This window comes from Patiria miniata, unplaced genomic scaffold (assembly GCF_015706575.1).
Source record: "Patiria miniata isolate m_02_andy unplaced genomic scaffold, ASM1570657v1 HiC_scaffold_20, whole genome shotgun sequence".
Lineage (NCBI taxonomy): Eukaryota > Metazoa > Echinodermata > Asteroidea > Valvatida > Asterinidae > Patiria > Patiria miniata.
The window spans coordinates 25184996-25199840 of NW_024037059.1; the positions used below are offsets into that span (position 1 = coordinate 25184996).

The following is a 14845-nucleotide window of genomic DNA, read 5'->3' on the forward strand; positions in this document are numbered from 1 at the left end:
ATTAATTAACCTTCCAAGTTTCATTCAGGGGTTTTCATTGAACTGAATTTTATAACGCAAATGTTGACAAGGAAGTTGTACAAAGAAAAAGAAGACAACCTTTCAGTAAAAACAAACAAAAATGTCTTCTTGCATGATGTCTTGTGAAATACAGCTGAATACATACAGACCAGATTTGTAAGGTTTGCCATGGTTAAGGTAGTACATGTAGTAAGATAAAGATTTACGGTAGCACCATGTGACAAATCTCTTTTATGAGTTTGTGAGAATCTGAAAAGAACAGGGGGGGACTCAATGATTCGAACAGTATGCTTTTCCCGTCGTCGGTCTGCTGCTGACGGGCATACTGTCCAAAACCTTGCCCCCCCCCCCCCCCCAGTTCTTTTCAGAACCTCTCAAACTGATGAAAGAGATTTGTCACATGGTACTACCGTAAAGCTTTATCTTACTGATTTACATATGTAAAACAATGACTTTTTTTAAAGAAACATCCTTCAAAACATTCATGACTTGCTTTATACACTTACATCTGTTGAATTAAACCAAGTACATACCTTTGTGAACGTGAAACACTATACTTACATCACTCTTTCCAACCGTTTCTCTATAGAAACTACATATTTTCTTTTGTTATTTTCTTTAATAATCCGTAAAAACAAAATTTTCATAAAAGAAAAGAAACATGAACTTCTGAAAATGAGACCTTTTCTCTTGCAATGCCTTTTTTTAAGTACTGCAGTCATTATAAAACGGCCAAAAACATAGTAACTTGTCTCAGAATGTCCTTCTAGTAGCTTGGATCATGTTTTATATGAAATAAACTTATTTTCTTAATCACATTCCAGGTTATGTTCTTTCCAGCTTAGTATCTACTAATAACATGCAGCTTAAAATGCCGCTCTAAACTGTAAAATTTAATATATACAAACAGCATGGTCATGTCGTGCTCTTCACATTATATGTTGATATTTGACAATTCTCTCTGCATCAACACTCACTTTATAAAAAAACAAATGGTCAGGTTTTCAAAAAGCTCCAGTACTCATCATCCTGTTGTTAAAGGGGCACTAGGTCCTGAAATCCCCGAAAATGTTATGTTTTGGATTGCTTACTTAGCCTATTTCAAACATCTGGTTGAAAGGAAACCAACCTAATGTCTTACCGTTCCCGAGAAAAGACGAAAAAAAACCCGCTTGTTTACATCGGACATGACGGAGTACGAATACGTTTTTCGTGTCGTTCTCATGTACGCTATACACGTTGTGTGTCTCAGGAACAGCGCGCGGTGACCAATCACCAATGCAAAAAATTGTGGTTTCTTCAACGTCCGCAAAAGGCGAACAATTTACGCGTACGAATGAAATCACAACTAGCATCCAAACAGCTCGAATTTATGGGGTCGCAAAAGTGGACCCCGAAATTCGTTCTCGCACGCATAATACAGGAATAACACAAAAACGCCCAGTTTTGAAAGGATAGTTGTGTGGATGTTTATATCCTACTTTTACAAGTTATTTCCGATTATCATCATCTCGTTCAAAGCGCATTTTGTGGCCCAATTGGTCTGTTCCAGGACCCAGTGTCCCTTTAAGCCAGTGTTCCAGTCACGAGTACATATATCAAGATAAAGTAGAGTCCAGTTTGGGCCAAACAATCAACGACTTTCATGGAAACGGACAAATGAAATCAAAGGAAGGTACTTGTTCTGAAGTCAGTACAAAACTTTGGACCAGACCACGTTTTACAGCATTTCTTGTGCTCAAATGTATACATGTGCAAATTATCCAATTCTTTTTGAATACTTGAAATACCCTTGACTGCATTCTCATATAATGAGGTGTTTTGAAGGCTGTAGTAGTGTGACCATAAAGGAATGATTTCAGAGAGTTTTTGTCAAATTTCAGCATGTCCTAACTGATCGTGCTACAGCATGACTGCCCCATTGACCACTCCCAGGGGCGGAGCCTGGTCCTGCTACAGTGTGACTGCCCCATTGACTACTCCCGGGGGCGGAGCCTGATCCTGCTACAGCGTGACTGCCCCATTGACCACTCCTGGGGGCGGAGCCTGGTCCATGTCTTGCTCCTCCTCCACTTCTTCTTCCTCTTCCATCTCTTCTGAGAAAACAAAAACAAAAACATTTCTAGCAAACCACGAACACTTTAGCAAGTGCCTGTGAAATGCCAAATTCGCCATCCACAAATTGCAAACGATCTTCAACAGCGAAGCATGCTTCAAACATATATCGTCTGAATAGTTGTTTGCTCAACAACTGTGTTTTGCAAGAAACTGTTAAACATACAAATGAAAGTCACATCTGTAGTTTTCTAGTGTTTCATAATAGCGGGAATATGACTATTTTTATGCCTTGCTTGTTCAAATTTTGGTGAAACTTTTTCCAAAATGACTGGCATAGAAATTTGTGAGCCACAATTGGTATGTTTTATATTTGTTAATCATGGCAATATCTATAATCATGGTTAACTTTATTTTTTTATATTTTTGGAAGAAATATTTCCTTGGGGTTTTATATTTTTTTATCTTGTGGGGATCTTGTCTCTTTCTCCAGCTGTAAAAAAAATGACAATAAATTAAAAGCTTTGCCATCGAAATAAGTTAACTTCAGAAGAACTAAAAACGTCTATGCTGAACAGAATTTTGCAGCATGAGATTCTGAGTTTTGAAACATTCAAACTTTAATTGTGGGTCGCAAAAGCCAAAGGCGATAGTTTCTCCTGCATACAGCTCTCGAATCAACTTCACTCAAAAGACTGGTTGGAGTCTGAATGCTGATAATTACCTGAGCCGAAGGTCATTATCAGCTTCCAGACTCCAACCAGTCTTAAACAAAGTGTTTAATACCGACCAAGCACATATTTATTCCCATTCATAAATACCTTTTCGGTCAAAAACTCAAACCTTTTAGGTCAAAAAGTCAAAACAAGTCAAAAATTACAAATTGCTAACGGTTCAACAATTTTACTTCATGTTTTTCGAAACACTCCTTTAGCTAGATTGTATGTCCCTCTCGCGAGTTCGTCGCAAACAATTTCTTATACAACAATTCCATACTGCGCGATGTGGTGCAGAACGCAGCTGTGCCGGTGTATTGTGAATTTAGCACTATGAAATGCTGACTCCCTGGTAGCATTGCGCATGCCTACATGAAGATTGTGAACGTTCAACCAATAAAACGGTAAAAGGCACCAGACTTCATAGTAGTCCAAAGTTCATGTGACACTGGAAAAGTGTTTAAGACCAGCCAGCCATGTCTTTATCAACCATTTAAAACCGACCACGTGACGGGCTCTCGACCAATAGGAATGGGTAAACTGTCTTAGGCATTGATGAATGCGAGATAATACAAGTAGAAATCACAGAATTATGGCCACCAAACTTTAGTAAAAGTAAGAATGACCCCAAAAAACAACAAACAAACAAACAAAACCAAAAACCTGTTTGGTTTTTGTTGTGGGCGTCTTTCCCTGGAACCTGTCCTGTCTTGAGCATTTGGTTCAATCTCTCAACCTCCTCCAGAGATTTGGCATTGACGATGGCAGCCTGGAAAACACGGGAAAGAAAATAGTGCAATGAACAGCGGGCAGTGCCTCGTGGCCCAATGGTTACGGTTCGTGTTCATACAATAGTACGCGGGTTGTATGGCCTGGTTATGACACCTCTTTTGTCTCTGAATATCTGAACGATTGTGGGGGGGAAAAATGAGCAATTGTAGAGGTACATGTACAAGCTTTTTCCAAAAGGCTAGTGGGAGCTTGACCATTTGTAAAGCATCTTAAAAATCTGTTTTTATCCCATTTTATGAGTTAACTTTTCATTCGCTACAATACGACAGCGGGAATTTCAAATGCCATTTTTTCCTTTCAATTACTTTTGCAACTTCAATTTGGTGGTCAATGAACTCAGTACCCCCAAAATGTTATATACCATTAGAAAGCTCTTGTTCTGCAGAATCCCAAAATACAAATATCTGAAATCATAAAAAGTCTAAATTTTTGCTCATTTTGTTGAGACAGGTCACATGACAAACAGGGATAAGTTAAACTTATGATGCCCAACCATGAAGCACACAGGGATCTTAAAACCATGGTAGATATTGCATTTGTTAAAAGGTAGTATTATTCAAATACACCTGTCATCATCATTTACCTTGATAGCAGCGTAATCCTGCGGTGATGGTCCAGGCTTTGCGTCCCCCTCACCACCCACGGGTGCCCCTGGTACAAACCTGCAATGATAAAATGACAAGTGACACTATTGGACTATTTCAATTTACCAATTCCTTCAAAACGTCTATGTACTTGTGCAGGACGCTATTAAAGAGGCAGAAGAAATCCTCATTAAAGGTACAGTCCATCATTTGTAATCTGTTGATTATGTTCATTTGAAGCAACAACAGTGCTCAAAATCTAAAGAAGGGTGCTGAACAACTAACCTAATGAAGTTTTAGCTCAGTGAATGCTGTATATTCCAAGAACACAATATTCTAGGATCTCTATTCCAAATCAGAAGTTGCTGAATCATGTTTTAAATTGGGCCTGAATTCAGCATCCGAGACACATTCTCACTGAGCCGATTGCAGCCACGCGATGTCGAGCACTGATCTGACGACCACGCGCGCGTGTGCGTCGTGTCAATGCTTGCATGCATTTCGCCAAATAAAAACACAAGCTACTAACAAAATTTCCAACGATGTGCCTAAAGTTGGAAAGGCCTTCTTTCATTGATTTCTGAAAAACGACAGCTTGCCAGACAGAATCATTTCACAGGGAGTTTCGTCCCCTTACTATCTTTCAACCAAGTATGTTTTTCAACAATAATTACGTCAGTTACTTTTTGGATAGCTGCAAATGATGGACTGTAGCTTTAAGTGACTTCAATGCTGAATGTGCAGAGTATTTCCCAAACAAGGATATTTTGTGAATTTTTTTTCCTGTTTGTGGGGAGGATTAATTGGCAATTACTACAAAATGGCTAACATCACCCATGAGAAGACAATACATATTACAAGGGGATGCACGGATAGCACGTGACGCCTTTTTTTGCGGTCGATCCATATATGTTTTGTGTTCTTAAAAACAGTCTTAAAAACAGCCTCAAATGACACCCCCCCCCCCCCAAGTTTGAGAGTTTGGCGCCGCTACTGGTCACATGTACTTTGTGCCATTATCAGGCAAACCAGTGCACCCATGCCCATAACACCATCTATCACTCCTGAACAGAAGCATATCCCACTGGTCGGCAGAAAAAAGGGTTAAAAGGAAGAGCACTCACGTCTTAGATTTCCTGCCAAGGTCTTTGGACAACTGTTGTCCTTTTTTGCCTTTGAACAGATGTGCAGCAGCTTCTCGTTCCTGTAAATGGATCCAACAAAATGAGTCTTAAGGACCTTTTCACTCACAGGGTTTTGGACTTGTATTAGTCAGAGCATCCTCAGTTCTTCCTTTTTCACATGCCTCAGTTTGCTATGTTCATAAATGTGGACATTATGTTGGTCAATACACTAAAATGCCGCTGTAACGGACACGACTATAACGAACATCCCCTTTCGCTCCCGAAATAGTATACAAATATTGAGTGGCTCAGAGTGAAATGGGAGGAATATTATTGCCAGGTAAAATCTGGACTTTTCCATTTCACGCGGCGAAGCCGAGCGAGTGAACTGGAAAAGTCCAGATTTTACCGAGCGATAATATTCCTCCAATTTCACAATTTAAAGCCACTCCATATTTGTTTTATATAACTGACATATAGATCTTTGTCACTTGATATATTTGAACTTTTATTTCAATACAAAATTGGTGGGAAATGTATTTCTCTCTTCCAAACCACCCCTACACGAAAATGTTTGAACCCATCTCTGTAGCGCTGGCTCTTTGGAACAATACGGGCTATGTGCAAGGTTGAACGCGCACACCAGCATGCATTTGCACACAAATACCGCGTCATGAAACAAGAATGATCCTAACTGCTGCACAGTATTCCCATTCCCCATGGGCGAATGGGGCTTTTTGAGCCCCGGTGTGAATGGGAGCAATAAAGAATGTCACGTGATGTGAGTTCCACCAATCAAATGACAAGGATCTGTATGTCGGTTATATAATAAATTCTGTTGTAATGCACAATCATTATAACAAAGAACCGCTATGAAAAAAATGTTCATGGGCTCCATAGTGTTTGTTATAGTGGCGTTCTACTGAACACTGGCTGTTTGTATTGATTTCCCTTGCACAAAATTTCCCGGAGCCTGTAATTATAACATACCTCTGGCCCCTGGATCACACCCACTTTTACCAACCAAATTTTGAGTCTTGCGTTTTGTCTTTCATTGGAGTAATGTAGTACAAATAGGACCAACTGCTACACATTGTTTTATGAGAGATGGTCAGGAAATCAAGATGCACTTACTCTTTGTCGTACTTTTCTGAAGTCCAGCACCCGGATCTGTGGTATCTTGTGGATGGTGTACAACCGGTAATGCTTCCGACTCGTCACTGGATTTCTTAACAAGCTGAACAACAATCGGCAATAAGCCATGTTAGACCATTGACAAACGTACCATAAACCATGTTAGATCATGTTTGCTAAATGTATTTCAAAAATGGTAAACTGTTAAATGGGATGGTGCTGCACTATTAACCCTAACCCCCTAGGCCCTTGTTGCTTACAACCATCCTCAATCCTCCAAAATCCTCCAAAATTTTCCAAAATTTTGCAACTCCGCCTAAATTTTTCAAAATTGTCAGACAGTCCTGCCTCAAAATGCATTCATCCTCAATCCTCCAAAATCCTCCTCATCCCAAAACTTTGCACTCGTGTTTAAATGAAGGATAACCTACGCCAAATCCTTCAAAATCATCAGACAGTCCTGCCTCAAAATGCATTCATCCTCAATCCTCCAAAATCCTCTTGTGCTTCAATCACCATTCATCCTCAATCCTCCAGAATCCTCATTTGATTCAATCACCATTCATCCTCAATCCTCTAGAATCACGTTAAAATTGTGCAGCAGCAGGATTCCAGTCAAACCAGTGAGTTTGGCGGTTTTGAGACATCATCTTTCATTGAAAAAAAAATGTTTTCATTTTGCTGACGTGCATGGCTACGGCGACGCGCGCGCATACCAGAAACCGGAGACTTTTTTTTTGGCCTTACAGTATACAGTCGAGTCTCATTAATACAAACTCATTCGGACCTAGCCAAATTGTTTGTTATATCAGAATTTTGTATTAAGAGGAACATCAGTCCCATTCATTGTGCACATACATGCACAGTCGGGACCAAGGCTTAGTGTTTGTTATAACCAGAATTTTGTATTAACAGAGTTTGTATTAACGAGACTCGACTGTACTTAATCAAAAATTTTAAATATTTCATCAGAGCAGGCTGGTATTAATTTGTATTAACTTTATGTCACTGCTTTCATTTCTATTCCAAAGTTCCAAAAATGAAGAGTTTAGCTTGTTTCAATTGAATATGGCCGACTCGCGAATAAAGTCTATTCTCAGTAACTTTATATCCAAATTGCAAGTACGTTTTGGTAGATGCCCCCTTGCAGTTATTTTGGAGGCTGTACAGTAAAAAGGAAGCACTAGTTTTATGGCCTGGGCTGCAAATGCCATGGAACTTTCTGTTTAATTTCATTTTAATTCAGTGAAGCCGTGTATAGGTGCGCCCAAGTGCTGACACAAGGCACACGTGCGCCAGGTTGCTACAATTCGTCGGTTCAGTGCGTGACATCGCGTAGCTGCAATCTGCTGAATGACAAGCATCCCGGACGCTGATTTCAGGCGCAATTTAAAACATGACTCGGCAACTGTTGAATTGAAATCACTTTCCAGAATATTGTTTTCTCGGAATATACAGCATTCACTGAAGCAGAACTTCATCAGAATGATTATTAAGCATCTGTCTTTAAATTTTGAGCACTGTTGTTCCCTCAAACAATACAAATGGGCAATTCCACGGTTACTCACGTTACATTTTTGATGTACTTTTGAGTTTCCTTGGGCTGTAATTACCTTACTGAAAAGGTTTAATAACTGTTATCTCCATGGTAGATAGAGTAGACCTAGACCTACCTAAGCACCAAAGATGACATCCAGAAAAATGTGTTATGTATGATAAACAAGACTCACAAAATCGGTTACTCACGTTACAAAAATGTAACGTGAGTAACCGTGGAATTGCCCAAATGCACAAATGACAATGATCTACCTTTAAGCAAGTCAGTCTGTCAATCATTCAGATACACAGGGGACTAAATGCTGGCCACTCTGATACCAGCGAACATTAGATTCTGAACAAAAATTAAGTTACTACCACTGCACTGACCTTAATGATGTAAGTGTCTTGATACTTGCCATGGGATCCAAGTCACCCTAAAAAAGTGCCACATAAAAATAAAACAATATCAAAATATGCACAGATGGTATAATTTTCATCAAGGTATGGGCTCCTTGCACAAGTACCCCCCTCAACAGTAAGAAAGGGAGAGATTGGGGAAGACCACTGGGGTAGACTTTGAACACAATGCTGATGATGCCTGTACACATGTGGAATAAACTTAGTCATGCATATGCACACAAACCAGTATGTGCATGCGCTGTGTCCCGTCAACTTGGCTCTTATAAGTGGTGAAAAAGGGCCTATCTTGTTTGCGCAAAACAACTGGAACCAGCAAAACATAGCAAAACAAATTGAACCAACTCTAGACATCCCAAATCATTTTTTTTAACCCCTTCTGTGGGAACATGCATTGTCAGCCTGGTTATTACTTGGGTCAATATTGGCGAAGACCCCCATTGGTTTGTACACAGTATGCCAGGAGGTGAGATACAAACTTTTTGACCATTGGTGACCTCTTAAAATAGTAGGAGGGTTAATAACATGTAGGTGTCGTTTCAATATGGTTTTGGAAAATTTGCAGGGCAAATACTGTCAACTGGCCGATTGTATCAGGATCATTTGTTTCACTGTGTATTATAAACAATCCTGTTATTCCAAAAGTGGTTGATATGAAAAGATTTCCAGAGTAAGGCAAAAAATTGATTTTACCAGTTCTTGCATGAGGTTGTTGGTGAGGATGATAGAATCAAGACGGGGCAGGTTCTGCTCTAAGCCCTCGGTGATCCGACTGAAAGAAAGAAAATCAAATCTTTTATATCCAGTTTCTTTTTTATTTACCATTCATCGACAGACTTCCTATAAGCGTGGTGTTTTCGGTGCGGTTCAATTTGGAGGGGGGGATTCACAAATTTACTAGTGTCAATACAGATATGATGTCAGTGTGAATCCCGATCTATAAAATGCTTGCAAAATTTGCTTCTTTGTGATGTTTATTTCTCATCACATTTGAGGCAAAATATCTGAAGAAGTCAAACGTGACCAGAAACTTTTCACGTCTAAAATGTGTATCATTGATCTTTTCATTTGGAAGGTCAAAGGGCTGTGTACATGTACATTGTTTGTTTGCTTTTTCACTGCCCAAACTTAAACTTCAACTCTACTTCTGTTTACACATAATTTTACATCCACTTCTCTGTCTTAACCCTAGCCAAAATCAACCAGCCGGTTTTTGGAAGATTTTGAAGGATTGAGGCTGTATTCCAAAAAAAGTATCGGTTGATTGTGAAAGATGCATTGTTTCAAGGTCTTGAGCTTTATCCTGCATTGTTTATGATCATCCATGCATAATGGAGATCCACGTTATATTGGGCATATCCCTAGTGCTTCTGGCTATCATCCGCACTGCCTCAATAAATGGTACATGTTGGAAGATTTTGAAGTGTCGATTTGGAGGATTTTTGAGGATTTTGAAGGATTGAGGATGGATCTCAGCAAAAAGGGTCTTGGCAGTTCGGGTTAAATTGTTATAGTTCATTTCTACGATGTAAATGATGAAGAAGTTAATACAAGTCTATACCCCATACCTTAAAGGAAACATGCAGTGGAAATTCAGCTCATCTTGTTTTCATGCACATTACTATGTGTTGCAACAATACATACAAGATCTTAACCCTAACCGCCCTGAATCCTCCGAAATCCTTTTTGCAAATTGGAGGAATTTGCAGGATTGACGTTACATGGCAAAAGTGCGTTGCTGATTTCGGAGTACGCACTGTGTCAAGGTCTTGGGCCGGACCTTGTGTTGTTTATGCTCAGCCGTGCATAAATTTAGTCCTTGATTATACTTGACATCCTCCGTACTGCTCCAGGATGTCACTGCCTCTGCCTCAGCCTATTGACAGACATAGCCGGAGGATTTTGCAGGATTCAGGCAGTGGTCATCCCTCCATGGACCATATTCAAGAAATAACGGAGGAATTTGCAGGATTGAGGCTATATGCTATTTTTCCATGGGGCCAATTGGAGGATTTTGTAGGATTGAGGCTACATCCTAGCAAAATGGCCTAGGGAGTTAGGGTTAAAGGAAACATGCAGTGGAAATTCAGCTCATCTTGTTTTCATGTACATGTACATTACTATGTGTTGCAACAATACAAGATCTTAATACTTGTTTTCATTGGAAGTGACAAGAAAATGGTAATTTTTCATTTATTAGCAAATCCTTTCATCAGTACATGCAAGAGGGCACTAATTTGCTTTTGTCACACAAGGTACTACTTGTCAAAAGTGCATATGAACAGTACAAAAATTAGTCCTTCAAAATTACCCACAAAAAAAGTTTTAAAGAAATATTGGCCACTACTATTGTCAAAACAAGCTGTTTAACATGATAAAGTAAAAAGTGGAACTCCAAGAAAATGAAGAAAAGTGTGATATATTTGTACACAAAGCTATGGAGACACTACTGTTATGGAGATTTTCATGAGCATAAAAACTAAAATGTTGAAATTTTTCCCTTTTACTGCTACAAAGGACGTGGAAAGTCATAGTTATATGGCAAGAAAGCTGTTTTAAAATGTTTTCAGTCATAAAAATTCTCAGAAGAATTCATTTGATGGTCCCTTTAAGTTCCGTTTTACTTTACCATATTCTGTTGTTGTTGAGCAACAGGCATTTCAGTCGACGCAGTAAGGGAAACCCTTCCAGTTTCCTGAGATCATTATCTGAGAAATCGATGGTATCAAACTGGTCCAAGGTGGCTCCCAAATTCTCAATCAGTGGGATTTTGTAACCTACAAGGTAAAATAAACAATAAAATTGACAACAAACACTGTAGTTAAGTTGTCATCATTCTTATGATCCAATAAACTTTAATAATTATCTAAGGAAAAGGTTTGGTAAGAAAAACATTACACATATAATACAGTCATTGTCATTCCAAACAAGTAATGGGTAAATAGGTATAAATTTGGGAGAGAAATGTTTTTAGTTTTCTAAGAAAATAATATTCATGACTCCCTGTAATTCCTGTTAATGTCCCCTTAATAAAAACATTTTTTTGTCTTAAGTTATACCTTAGGGAGACACCGAAGATTAAGAAGACATTTCAATGTCTCCCTAATATCACAACTCCTGTTTAGAGGCCAAATTTTACCATCACAAATAGGCTAGATCATTTGCTCATGGTCAAAAACGTAAATATACCAGAATTCGTTGGGGGTAGGATAAGGGAAATTGGGGAGCCGGGTCATTAACCCTAACCCACCTCACTCCTCCAAAATCCTCCTGGCGGTTTTGGAGGATTCTAGAGGATTGAGGATGAATGGTGATTGAATCAAATGAGGATTCTGGAGGATTGAGGATGAATGGTGATTGAAGCACATGAGGATTTTGGAGGATTGAGGATGAATGGTGATTGAAGCACAAGAGGATTTTGGAGGATTGAGGATGAATGCATTTTGAGGCAGGACTGTCTGACAATTTTGAAAAATTTAGGCGGAGTTACAAAATTTTGGAGGATTTTGGAGGATTGAGGATGGTTGTAAGCAACAAGGGCCTAGGGGGTTAGGGTTAAAGTTGGAAAAGTTTGGTGTACAACCCTATGGGAATGTCCCTTTAAGGTACCATTCCCCGTAATAATAAGATAGTGGATATTTTGCCGGAGGTAACATAGGAGGTAATGACGGCAAACTAACGATTACTAAAGGTTTGCCGGCGGCAATCCATATCAACAGAGGGCGCTGTACTCTTTAAAATAGGGCTGAATTATAAGATGTATTAAATTCCCACCAAAGTTGTGAAGCACGTTTGGTGTAGTGGTTAAGCAAAGGCTCTAGTAAGCGGGTAGACCCGTGAACGTGGCTTGTAAACTACGCCACGTTCTTATGTCATTTCGAACCTGGCGAACGTGTCCCTCTGACTCCCTCCGTTACACACTGGACGTTATTTTGCCCATGTAATAAGTACTCACATATGAAGCTGTCTTGAATTCTATTTGTACGTCAAAAGTTGCATTTGACGAAAATTGAGGAAAATTCTGGCCCCGGTTCATGAAGTCCGTCCGCTACTGCTAGCTGCCATTTTCTCCCAACTGACGCATGCGCATTGCGTTTTATTTTCGTATGATTCGACGGCTGTTTACTGTCGCAGCTAAAACAGACATCGTTTTAGACAAGTTTCAAGTCCTTTCCTCTCTCACCGCACCGCACGCGGTCGCACGTGCGCCCGCGTGTGTGTGCACACACGTACTGTACACGAGATGAGCTGAGCAGCCAATCGTCTGCGGGGGGTTTTTTTTCGGGGTTGCGACATGAAACAGCCGTCAATCTGTCCAAGCGAGTATGCATAAACAGTCTGTGACGTATGACCTCGTGTTTTTGGACGTACGGCCCCGCCGCACGCACGTCCAAAAACACGAGGTCGTACGTCACAGATTGTTATGCATATTCATGAGTTTGCGCGGGCGCGCCTGCATATTGCATTCATTACAGCGCGGCCGCCATTTTGAAATCGCATGGGGGATCGCATGGGGGACGATATTTGTGGAATCTTATGACTGAAATTCGTCTTGTGGCCAGATGGATGAAAATATTGAGGCCAACCAACGTTTTTTCGAAAAGGTATGAGTTGCTCTACGACTACGAACCTTAACTTTGGAAATTTGTGCCCCGGATGAAAAGATAATTGCGATCGAAAGATGTAGCAAAATCGCTACATCGGCGGCCACAAAATTCAGTCTTTTTGGAAGCATTCAGCGTCTGGTCGTACTACAGAGCTTGCGATAGTACTGTACGGCCAGACGCAGTCGGGCTACTATACTACAAGTTACGAGAAAAATTCGCTCCAGCCCTAATAGACAACCCAATGATAAAACTCAGGGCTGGGTAACTCCAGCTAATGGAGAGTCAAAAAAGTATTTCCTATTCCTAACAAAATTGGAAATGTTTCTCACTCTCAGTCCCAGATTCATGTCTTATTATCATTTTGCAATGACTGACCACCATTTAGATGAAAGATGAAAAGAGAAGTGGCTTCAGGTTGCAACATTCTTTCCAAGTTTACTTTTGTTTTGGTAAAGACTATGAACAGTCATGTGTCGAAAATACACGGTTTCAGCATATCGCCTGCACTTACCACGCAAATCGAGTTCCCTTTCTCGCAGCGCGTTTGTGTATTGTGAGCTCTGCTCAATTAAGTCTGCTGTTAACTTGGGCATTCTGTTGTGCTTTCCAGGACAAACAGTATGTCCAAATGTCCCCTGCAAAACGAGACAATAAACTACACTTCAAAAGGTAAGTAGATTCAAATCATTCAAAATACAAAGTTTTCTCATCTGGAGCACGACATTCCCACGTTTTCTCTCGGTTAAGCGTCGTTCTAGTTAGGATACCCGTCTAATATATTGGAAATATACTCTTTTAAGTCTAGATACTAGACTGGTCCCGACGCGCGTTTGGTATGACGCCCTCTTTTGACCATTTTACCATTCTAAAAAAAAGTTTTAAAGTTTGTTCGCACATCATCGTCCGCAGCCACAGCTAGCAGGGAAGTCAATCGCTTCTCAAAAGTGTGGGGGGGATACCTTGATCAGAACTGATGCAAGCGCGAAGTGCGAAGCCTTTACGGCGTGGGGTTCGGGGCCCGCCAGTGGGCCCCGAAAACAAATTGGATTCTAGATGCTTTGTGGTGTGATCCGGCTGAGGCCATTTCTGACCACTTTCATCAGCTGCTATATTAAGCAATATGTTCTTAGCAAAAGATTATAATTTGAACATCGTTTTCGAGGTTGGAATCATTGAATCAGCTATTCTGAGCTACAGGCGTGGGGTTCGGGCCCGCTTTTGGGCCATTATGATTCTGAGCTAGAGAATACCTCTTTGCACTGTACTGCACATCAGTACAGTGAAATCTCGATGAGTCAAATAAAACTCTGATAACTAAAACAACTGTTTAGTCAAAGAAGCCATTGCATTCAGTAGTATCACAATGATATACACAATATCTCTGCTTAACTCAAAACTCTGCTTGAATCAAATTTTGAACCTGTTCCCTTGAGGTTTGACTTATCAAGATTTCACAGCAATAATACTGCTCGTCTGTCACTTGAGACTTAGACAGGTTGTAGACTGTTGAAGCCGGGCAGTGATATCGTATAGGATTACCTCTCGTAACACCAATGAATGGGTTAAATCCGACCCATTGAGACCAGGTTCATGATGAAAAGACTTCCCAGTGAATATCTATATTTTGTATCAATTGAGCAGAATCATTTTGAGCTCTTGGACCAACTTGATTAAAGTTATCTAGTCTTATTTAATTAGAGTGAAGCATGTAATTTATCATTATCTTGATCATTTTTTGAACGGTACTTGTCCGCCATGCATAATGGCTAATTGAAAGAATAGAAGCTTGACTCTTTTTAGAGTTGTTTTTTACTGGGCCCATGGTGAAAAGAAACACTCCAAAAAGAGTGACACCA

At 40.0% G+C, this 14845-nt stretch overlaps 1 protein-coding gene across 3 annotated transcripts; it reads right to left on the reverse strand.

The window, feature by feature from the left end:
- Nucleotides 1-1559: 1559 nt before the first annotated feature.
- LOC119728509 (U2 small nuclear ribonucleoprotein A'-like) lies at nucleotides 1560-13772 on the reverse strand. 3 transcript variants are annotated; one of them, XM_038200777.1, is made up of 10 exons: nucleotides 13501-13772; nucleotides 11012-11159; nucleotides 9076-9154; nucleotides 8353-8399; nucleotides 6427-6529; nucleotides 5293-5372; nucleotides 4168-4246; nucleotides 3456-3561; nucleotides 2068-2117; nucleotides 1561-2016 (listed from the first exon to the last, which is right to left on the reverse strand). In XM_038200777.1, exons 1-10 carry the CDS (start codon nucleotides 13580-13582, stop codon nucleotides 1975-1977), a joined length of 816 nt encoding a protein of 271 aa, XP_038056705.1. In that variant the 5' UTR covers nucleotides 13583-13772; the 3' UTR covers nucleotides 1561-1974. The 3 variants fall into 3 exon arrangements, with proteins under 3 accessions (XP_038056706.1, XP_038056705.1, XP_038056704.1); XM_038200778.1 differs by having other exon boundaries at nucleotides 1560-2114; XM_038200776.1 differs by having other exon boundaries at nucleotides 1561-2117.
- Nucleotides 13773-14845: the final 1073 nt, after the last annotated feature.

Excerpts from the sequence above, each read along its gene's own strand:
- LOC119728509 (XM_038200777.1), bottom strand. The coding sequence starts at position 13,582 with ATGCCCAAGTTAACAGCAGACTTAATTGAGCAGAGCTCACAATACACA. Across the intron at positions 4,247-5,292 it reads CTTGGCAGGAAATCTAAGAC|GTTTGTACCAGGGGCACCCG; the intron begins GTGAGTGCTCTT and ends TTATCATTGCAG. Across the intron at positions 2,118-3,455 it reads CCACAACAAAAACCAAACAG|AAGAGATGGAAGAGGAAGAA; the intron begins GTTTTTGGTTTT and ends TTGTTTTCTCAG.